We start from the raw sequence: 9,708 nt of genomic DNA, 5'->3' as shown, positions 1-9,708 counted from the left end.
CAACCCGTCCAGAGCCTCAGGGTTTCAGAGCCGGGGGCCTAGGGTAGGACGAGCTCAGGCCAAGGCCCGCCCACCCTTCTCTTCTGTCCAATGGCTTTCCCGGACTTCCGAGGCGGGAGTGGGCGGGCCCAGATTGTTAGTAAACGCCGAGCCACGTGCTGGCGCCCCTCCTGGAGCCCGCGGGTCGGCGCATGCGTACTGAGTACGCACTTCGTACGCAAGCGCGCACTTCTGGGCGGAAGCAACAAGCCCCGGCTGCACGTGGGCTCCGGGGCGATGGAGGGGGCAATGCAGACTGAATCGAAGATCCGGGCTGATTCTGGGACAGAGCACGGCCCTCGGGGCCCCGGCTGTAGCCTCCGGCACTTTGCCTGCGAACAGAACTTGTTATCCCGGCCTGATGGCTCTGCCTCTTTTCTGCAAGGTAGGAACTACGTAGGTTGTATTCGTTTTGGGGGGCGGTTACAGTGTACTGCGCTAGCTGGTAAAATCTCTCCTGAACTGGTGCAGTTCTTGCCGGGGTGGATACACCTGCATACGCAGGTAGACATATATCTCTTCCTCTAGACTAGCAAGGAGAAGATTGTTAAGTACGCAGAATGGGAGAGGGCAGACCGCCTCTAAAGAATGAATACTCCAGAATAGGGGAAATCTTCTTACCCGGGTGTCTCCCTTGACTAGGTTTCTCTCCGGTTTCCCACACACGCACCCTGGGTCCATACATCCCAGGCTGAGGCAAACCTGTTTGTTTGCATAAATACCCTGTGGACTGTCAGATCAGCACTTCCGGTTTACTCCCTAGACCGGTGGCGTATTTTTTATCCAAATAATTACTTCTCATACTGATGGAGATGTCCCCAGCCCCACCTCCTGGGTAAATGTCCCTTTGACTGGGATACACAAATCTCCCTATATCCCTAAGATTGGGGCAGTTCTTACCTATTACGGAAATATCCCCTTTTCCTAGCTAAACAACTCTGAAACTAGACTCAAATCCCTGACCCCTCTGAGGGAAATATTCCTCTGGAGATAGGCCTAAGGGTCACTCCCATAAATGCTTCAGACCCTGCTCTAGGGCATTACCTGAAACCCAGATACAAAACCTGCTTTCATTCATTCATTTTCAGTGAACATGTACCTTTGCTTAGTATTGTTCTGGGCACTAAGAATAAGTAAATAAAATTTTTTTTAAGTCCCTGCCATAACGGATTTGACATTCTTACATTCTAGTCAGAGAGACAGGCAAAAGATAAGTAAAATATGTAGTAAAAAACTGGAGAAAAATACAGTAAGGATGTAGAATGGGGTGTGTCAGAGAGGGTTGCAGTCTTAGTTAGGATGGTCAGGAAAGGCATCAACTGAGATGGTACCTTTTGAATAAACACTTAAAGATGGGACTTGCTAAGACTCTGAGCTCCCAATGCAGGGGGCCTGGGTTCAATCCTTGGTCAGGGAACTAGATCCCACATGGTACAACTAGGAGTTCGCATGCCCCAACTAAAGATCCCATATGTTGCAATGAAGACCTAGTGCAGTCAAATAAAATTTTTTTAAGGCAGTTTTTTCCCCTAAAATTGGCTTTTTGCTGGGGTGGAGGGGGGAGCAAACCCCAAAGAGATCAAGAGGAAAGCTTATGAGGCATTAGGAACCGCAGGACCCCGAGGCCAAAACTTGCCTGGTGTGTTTGAGTCACAGTCAGGGGAACAGGGGTGCCTACAGCAGTGACAAGAGGTGGAGTGGAGGTGAGGAGGCCTGCCCCTCATATACAGTCTGGTGATTGAGAATGGAGCCGTGTGACATGCTCTGAATATATTTTTATAGATTTTAGACTTTCTGGCTGCAGTGTTGACAGCAAAGGGCATGGGGAAAGGAGGAGAGGAGGGTGGCTCAGACTACAGTGGAAGCAGTACAGGTCGTGAGAGTCTGAAGGTAAAACTGACAAATTGCAGGTGGTTTGGTTTGGGGGTATGACAGAGTCAGGGATGACGCTAAAGTTTTTTACCCAGACCAGCTGTGCTGGGAGAAAATGAGTTCAACTGGGAGCATTACATTTGCAGTGCCTCATAGACTTTCCCATGGCAGTGTGGATTCGGCAGTAGGACATACAAGACTGGAATTTGGGGGTCCTTTGGCTCTAGATGGCAGTTCAAGCTACTGATTGGATGGAATCACCAAGAAAATTGATATAGATGGAGAAGAGAAGAACTTAGAACTTAGCCCTGTGCCTTCTAGCCTGGGTGGAACTAGGAAAAGACATTGAGAAGGAGCATCTAGTAAGGTAGGAGAAAAACCAAGAGAGGGAAGTGACCTGGAGCCCAGAGAACGTGTTTGAAATGTAAGGACCAACCAACTGTTTTGGTCCCGCTGAGAGACTGAATCATGTGAGGATGGACTAGACCTGTGGGTTGACAACTTGGTTGTCTGTTGTAGGTGGTGCAGCCAAGAGTCACTCTGGGACTTCCCTGGTTAAGATTCTGAGCTCCCAGTGCAGGGGACACGGGTTCGACCCCTGGTCCAGCAAGATTCCACAGGCCTTGCACCACAACTACTTGAACCCACACACCCTAGAGCCTGTGCTGCACAAGACGAGAAGCCACTGCAGTAAGAAACCTACGCATCACAACGAAGACCCAATGCACAGCCAAAAATAATAAGTAAAATTTAAAAAAGAAAAAGCTGTTCCAGTGGAGGGGTGGAGTCAAGGAGGAAAAGAAAGAGTCAGTGAGCGGAGACAGCTCTTCAGGAGCTTTGCTGTAACAGGATAAGACAGAAGGGCCAGAAGTTAGATGGATGTCGGGCCCAGAGGGGAGGGAATTGCTAGAGCCATGGCCTTGGGAAGATGAGAAGGGAGGCACTCTTGTGCCCAGGTGAAGCACAGACAGCGCCTTTGGAGTAACAGGAAGGAAGACCCCAGTGTGGATCTAGTTCTGCTTGGATAATTTCCCCTCCAGAGTCCCTTCTGGAGCCAAGAGAGTCCCTCAGTTGTATGGCAGCTTTTTCTCCCCAGCCCCAGAACAAAAAAGCTTCTACCTGGGACCTCCCCAGGCTTAGCTGTCTTGCTCAGCTACCTAGAGGGTCTTAGAATTTAAGAAATACTGAGCCCCTTGTGTGTTCTAAAAAAGAAAGAAATACTGAGCCCCTTGTATGTTCTAAAACCCCAAAGCCCAGGACCCTGCAGCAGGGTCCTCTGCAAACCCTCACTAGACTCTCCAGTGAGGTTAAAAATGCCAAGCCCCAGAACCTACCTATGCCAACTAAGGCCAGCCCTCTTTGTCCTTATTGTTTAGTCGCTCAGTCGTGTCAGCCAGGCTTCTCTGCCCATGGGATTATCCCAGCAAGAACACTAGAGCAGGTTGCCATTTCCTCCTCCAGGGGATCTTCCTGACCCAAGGATGCCAGTCCTTAAAGTTCTGCAGTGAGCCCAGTGTGCATACAGGGTTGAGAACTACTGTGTTCACTAGTGGATTTTTGTTTTTGTTTCCGTTTTATTTCTGTTCTTTGGTCAGGTCAGGTTTTAATTGTGGCGCATGGGCTTAGTTGCTCCACGGCATGCACGATCTTAGTTCCCTGATCAGGGATCGAACCGGTATCCCCTGCATTGGAAGGCGGATTCTTAACCACTGGACCACCAGGGAAGTCCCCTTTAGTGGTTCTTTGTAACTGAAATAGAGTAGAAAATATCCGAGTACATCAAAGCAGTAACAGTAACAGTTGTTTTGGGAGGCGTCTGTTCGATTTACATCCACACAGATTTGTGTGAGTTTTGGGTCCTGAAATGTATTTGAGTCTAAAATGTATTTCTTACAGGGAGTTAGGATCAGGAATGTTTGGAAGCTGCTCTTGTAGTCCAGTCTACCCATTTTGCTGATGGGAAAACTGAGGCCCAGAGAAGTAAGCAAAATCAGCTGAGATTACAGAGCCAGGAGGAAATAAGCAGGTGTCAGGACCCAGCCCTAGATATTCATCCCTTTCTCAGGTGTCCTGACTGCTGCAGAGTTTGGGCATGTGAGCCAGAGGGAAGAGAACTTGGCCTGGGGAAAGCTTTGGAAGGAGAAGTTGGGACTAGTAGCAGTAAGAAAGAGGAAGGTTAGCACTCAGGAAGAACTTCCTGTTAAAGTTTATAATAGTAGCTAAAGTCCTTTGGGCACTCAGCAGATTTGCAGACAGCATCCTAAGTGTTTCTGTTTTTATCTCATTTAATCCTCATAGCTGTGAAGGATGTTCTGTAGGTGTTTGTGTTTGTTTTTTGTTTTTGTTTTTTTTTTTGGCTGCACCGGGTCTTAGTTCCAGCATGCAAACTCTTAGCTGTAGCATGCAGGATCTAGTTCCCTGACCAGGGGTCGAACCCAGGTCCTCTGCATTGGGAGCGCAGTCTTAGCCAGTGGACCACCAGGGAAGTCCCAGGGACATACTGTAGTTATCCTCATTTTACAGATGAGGAAGTGGAGGCAGAGATATGAAGCAAATGCTCAAGGAATCACTGCCAACAAGTGGTGGGCCAGAGTGAGGGTGACGTGGGAACCCCTGGCCACCCAGCTCAGGGCCCACCATGTTAAGTGCCTCGTGTCAGACCCCAGAGGCAGGGAATATGTGGGTGAGCTCTCCCACGCTGTCTCCCCAGGGGATACCTCCGTCCTGGCCGGCGTGTACGGGCCAGCCGAGGTGAAGGTTAGCAAAGAGATCTTCAACAAGGCCACGCTGGAAGTGATCCTGAGGCCGAAGACTGGTCTGCCTGGTAACTGGTCCTCTCGCCCAGTATCCCCATCACTGCCCTTTCTGGTCTCCACTCCTCCTCTCATCTCCCCTCAGCTATTTCTGTCTTTTTCACCAGCTGTCTGCCTGTACGTCTCTATCACTTTTCTCCCTGTCTCTCTCCATCTTCACTTCCCCCCCACTTCTTTCCTGGCTCCATCTCTCCTCCTTTCCATTAATCTGTTTTTCCACCCTTTTACTCTCTGCCCCCCTCACTCCCCAGGGCCAGGTGCACTGGGATGGGAATGGACAGCAGCATGACATGGGAGAGCTCTGAGGTTCTCCCCCGCCACCGAGAGGCTCCCTTGGTGGGCGCTGGAGGTGGCGGGCATCAAGTGGGTGGCAGTCAGGCCCCACCTCCCTCCCCCTGGGACTCCTCTGTCATCCCTGCAAGATCTTCCCGGGCTGAGACTGCAGGCCCTTTTCTGGAGGCTTGGGTGGGGCATATGGAGACAGGTGAGCCAGCTGGACAGGAAGAGCCTGACAGCCCAACCCCACCCCTGATTTCTGCAGGCGTAGCGGAGAAGAGCCGGGAGCGGCTGATCAGAAACACATGCGAAGCGGTGGTACTGGGAGCGCTGCACCCCCGAACCTCCATAACTGTGGTGCTGCAGGTCGTTAGCGATGCTGGCTCTGTATCCTTTCCTCCAGGAAGTCCTCCAGAATCTCATTGCTTGCCCTTCTTGCCGATGGCCATGTACACACCCTCTCCTAGTCTGCTTGACAGATGTCAACTTGTAGGAACAGCAAACACGGCTTGAGTGTTTACTGTGTGTCAGGCAATTTACACAGCACGGACAACTCACACTTCTAGTAACTGGCAGTGCCAGGATATGAGCCCAAGCCATGTGGTTCTAGAGCTCAAGGCCCTAGCAGCTGGGTCCTCGTCTCATGTTTCAGGTGAGGAAACCAAGGCCAAGAGAGGGGAGTTCGCTTACCCAAGGTCACACAGCTGGAAGGCGGCAGAGGCTGAATTCACATGCAGAATTCACATCTCTGACTCCAGAGCCTGTGCCATTGACCTCATCTCTGATCCTGAGCTTGAATTTGAGGCTCAACACTGCAGGAGCCCTGAGCAGGCAGAGCCTTTGGTTCAGCAGCTCATCCTTGGAATGTGGCTGCAGTTTGGATGCAAGAGGCAGAGGCCCAGAAATGGGCATTTCTAGACAGCTTTGTGGGTGTGCGTGTGGCCCTGCGTTGGGCAGATACTTCACAGATGGGGGAAGCGGATCACTGTGAACCCACTTCACAGATGGGAGATAATGGAGGGTCAGTGGCAGAGGTGGGGCTGACTGATTGATTGTAAAGCTGGGCCTTGGGGGGGAAAGACTTGAGGAAACTAAGCTGGGGCTAGCTGTCTGACTCAGACCTGTGCTCACCTTGCACAGGGCCAGGGCCACACCTCTCCCCTGGACTGCGGGCTCCCTGAGGACACTGACTCCTCCCTCCATCATCCTGCCAGTCTGTCACCTGGTAGCACTGCTTGCTCAATTGCCCAGCCCTGGGCCTGGCTCTGCCACTGCCTCCTTGTTTTATCTTGAAAGGCTTCTGACCTTTGTTTCCCTGAAGGTGCATACCTGCTGAGTATCATTGTGATCCCTGACTGAGGCTCAGAGAGAGTAAGTAGCTTGTTCAAGGTCACACAGCTTAGAGGTAGCAGTTCATTTGGAACCCAGGGATACTAGATCCCAGGATTACTCTGCCTTTCTGTGATCAATTAGATGTCTGGTGTTCACAGGCACTGGCCTGGTGAACCGGAGTCATGGATGTGTTCTGCTGACCAAGCTTCAGTAGAAACTCTTAACATGGGAATTCCCTGGCAAGCCAGTGGTTAGAACTCTGCGTTGTAACTGCTGAGGGCCCGGGTTCAATTGCTGGTGGGGGAACTAAGATGCCACAAGCCACATAGAGTGGTTAAAAAAAAAAGGATTAAAAAAGAAACTCTTAACCACTGCCTGTGGCACTCAGCTCCTGGCCTGTTGCCTGAATGCTGCCTGCATGGCCCTGGTGGATGCCGGTGTGCCCATGCGGGCCCTCTTCTGTGGGGTCACTTGTGCTCTGGACTCTGATGGGACCCTCATGCTAGACCCTACTGCTAAACAGGAAAAGGTAAGGATGAAGGGCAGGGTGATGAAAGGCCCTGGGCAGGCACCCTCCCTCTCCTCCTCTGGGCCTCGCTTCTCTGAAACAGTTGGCTGGTACCACCTCAGGCTCAGCTGGCAAGCTCCGCTCTGTTCCTCTGGGCAATTGCTAGAAACCCAGCTCTAACCCGCTGAAATGACAAGGGAGTTGATTTTAAGAGGTTCAAAAACAAAAGCAAAAAATCAGAGTTTCTTCAGTGGCTCAAGTTCACAAGGTGCTGGGGCTCCGGTTATTCCCAGTTATCTGCTCAGGACTGTGACAGTCACATCCAGTTGGGAAAGCAGAAAGAAACCCCTTGAGGGCTTCAGACAGTAGCGGGGGGATTGAACTGGTCACAACAGCCATGCTGGAAGAGCTGAAGAAGCAAAAGGGAAGAAGGGAGGACCCCTCCACCCCGAGATGAGAAGCCTGAAGCCAGCTCCTGCTGGGTGCTGTTGGGGACACGCGAGCAGTCAGATCTAATGGAAACAGACAGTCTGGCTCTGGCCTGGCTGCTAAGGTCCACAGCCACCCCATCTCCATAATGACTGTGGCAGATGATAAGCCCCAAACTCCTGTGAGGACCTGGATGCTGCTTTCTCCTTCCTTTCTTGTCTCCCACCAGATTCCCGCTAGAACCAAACTGGCAGGGGAACCTGGGAAACAGAGCTTGCTGGCTTCCAGCCCCAGAGAACAGAGCGCTGCTGGGAGGCACTGGGGGATGACCATTACTGTGGCTGCTCCTCTGGGGCAGGATACTGTGCTTTGGAAACCCCTGTTGGAACCACGTGATGGGATCACGTGGGGAGCAATTCCCCAGGGAAGGGGTGATGTGTAGACTCCCCTCAAATAATATACTTGCTACGTGAGGGCCTGGCTGCAGAAAAAGCAACCCCCCCCCCACACACACACACAAACGCACACCTGCTTTGGGGCCAGCTGTGATTGTATCTGAGAGGAGGGTCCCAGGTCTTCCACCTTGTACCTCTCATTCCTAGGAGGCGCGGGCAGTCCTGACCTTTGCTCTTGACAGCGTGGAACGGAAGCTGCTGATGTCCACCACCAAGGGGCTCTACTCCGATGCCGAGGTACCACTGCACGATTGGGGGTGAACGCCAGATCCTTCCCACCCACCTGACATGAGGTCCAGTCACTATTCTAAGAGGCTTAAGGGGAACCCCTTCCTTGCACCCCTTCTGTAAATAGGAGTTTCTAAACTTTGTGGCCATAGAAACCTTTGTGGGAATTTGAAAGGGAAGCCCAGTTTATGAGAAGAGGGGCTCAGGTGGAAATCAGGACACGGGGCACTTGAAGGCCTCCCAGCTTCCAGCTCAGAGCTGTGCACCCCGGAGTTTGAGGTGTCTGAACAGAGTATGGCACCTGTTGGGCCAAATAAATGGTCACCAAGAACATTTACCACCTGGCCCTCCTGTGAATCCAGGTATACACGGCAGTAAAGATTTGGGATCTTAAGTTCCATGACTTTTAAGAGTACTTGGAGTCACAGGGCCTCTGGGTCTAAAATTCCAATCTCTCTGGGTCCGGAGCTCAATAAGCCTGGGAATGCTTCCAGGGGGCAGGATGCCTGATGCTGTTGGTCTGAGGGCCTGGAGCTATTTTAATCAGCCCTGAAGCCTTCTCTAAGGAGGCCATGAAGTGGGGAGGATGGGAATGCACATGGAGTAACCCCCTCACCACCACCCTCCCCTGGGGAGAGGGGCTCCTAGTGGAAGGGGAGGTGTTAGGTTTGGGGGGCTCTGGGAGTCAGGTGGGGCCCCCGGCACTGACCCCCCTCTCCCCTCCCAGCTCCAGCAGTGCCTGGCTGCGGCCCAGACTGCCTCCACACACGTCTTCCGCTTCTACCGGGAATCGCTGCAGAGGCGTTACTCCAAGAGCTGAGGCAAGCCAGGGCAGGCCGCCCCTCCCGCCACCTCCAGCGTCAAAGAAGCCAGCAGGCCGGCCCTGGCGAGAAAAGAGTGGCTATAGCCAGCCCCCTGGGCATGGGGGACGGGCACAGACCCCACCCCACTCCAGGAAGACACTGGTAGGGTAGTGCATTCACTGAATGAAGCTACTCATTCTAACAGCCCCATGAAGCCGAGACTGCAGTTAGAGTGTGCAAAGCCTGCTGGGTGCTAAGGCCTCAGCAGTCAACGAGGCCCAGGTTCGAGGAACGGTGAGGTGATAGACAAATAACGGTGGTGTGTGTTGGATGGTGGGTGCTATTTAAAAAATAAAACAACACAAAAATTTTTTTAAAAGGGGGTTTAGGTGAGTTCATGGTGGGGGAAGGGGACAGATTCAGTACATCAGTTGGGGACACCTTCGTGGAGAGGGGGCATCCAAGGGAAGTCCAGAAGGAGGCCAGGGATGAGCTTAGGGACTCATGGACACATGGGGGGAGGACCCCTTGGCAGAGATAGGCAGAGGTTCAAGGACCAGCAGGATGGCTGGTGTGGCTGGAGCAGAGGAAAGGAGGGCGGTAGGGAGGGAAGAGATGGTCAGGGAGACAACGGACTTCGTGTGCCTTGGAGGGCAATCTGCCTCTGAGCACTGCCTTTATCCAGCAACCCCCTGAGGTGGGGCTGTTACGATCCCTATTTTAAGGTAAGGAAACAAACTTAGGAGCCAGTTAACTACCGGAGGTCACTAGCTAGTTAGTGGTGGAACACAGGTCCCTGCTTAGAGCCCCCAGAGCTCCCACTATTCAGACCCCAAGAGACTCGGCACACTCTGGACCTCAGGTCCCTGACGGTGAATGGAAGTGGCCAAGGCCTGTTGGTTCTCAGTCGGGTGGTAGCACCCCATAAGGGGCTTCTGGAAACAGGTATGTTT

The 9,708-nt window shown here is 52.3% G+C and overlaps 1 protein-coding gene across 1 annotated transcript; it reads left to right on the top strand.

The window, feature by feature from the left end:
• Positions 1–59: 59 nt before the first annotated feature.
• On the top strand, positions 60–9,134 carry EXOSC5 (exosome component 5). Its single transcript, XM_043899250.1, has 6 exons — positions 60–424; positions 4,622–4,735; positions 5,266–5,387; positions 6,721–6,861; positions 7,872–7,961; positions 8,680–9,134. The coding sequence occupies exons 1-6, from the start codon at positions 91–93 to the stop codon at positions 8,770–8,772; spliced, it is 894 nt and encodes a 297-aa protein (XP_043755185.1). The 5' UTR covers positions 60–90; the 3' UTR covers positions 8,773–9,134.
• Positions 9,135–9,708: the final 574 nt, after the last annotated feature.

This window comes from Cervus elaphus, chromosome 4, assembly GCF_910594005.1.
Source record: "Cervus elaphus chromosome 4, mCerEla1.1, whole genome shotgun sequence".
In the NCBI taxonomy this organism is placed as follows: Eukaryota; Metazoa; Chordata; class Mammalia; order Artiodactyla; family Cervidae; genus Cervus; species Cervus elaphus.
This window is presented reverse-complemented; position numbering and strand designations above follow the sequence as displayed.

Coding starts and splice junctions, on each gene's coding strand:
- EXOSC5 (XM_043899250.1), top strand. CDS start 91: ATGGCTTTCCCGGACTTCCGAGGCGGGAGTGGGCGGGCCCAGATTGTT. Junction 425..4,621: donor CTCTGCCTCTTTTCTGCAAG/GTAGGAACTACG, acceptor CTGTCTCCCCAG/GGGATACCTCCGTCCTGGCC. Junction 4,736..5,265: donor GCCGAAGACTGGTCTGCCTG/GTAACTGGTCCT, acceptor TGATTTCTGCAG/GCGTAGCGGAGAAGAGCCGG.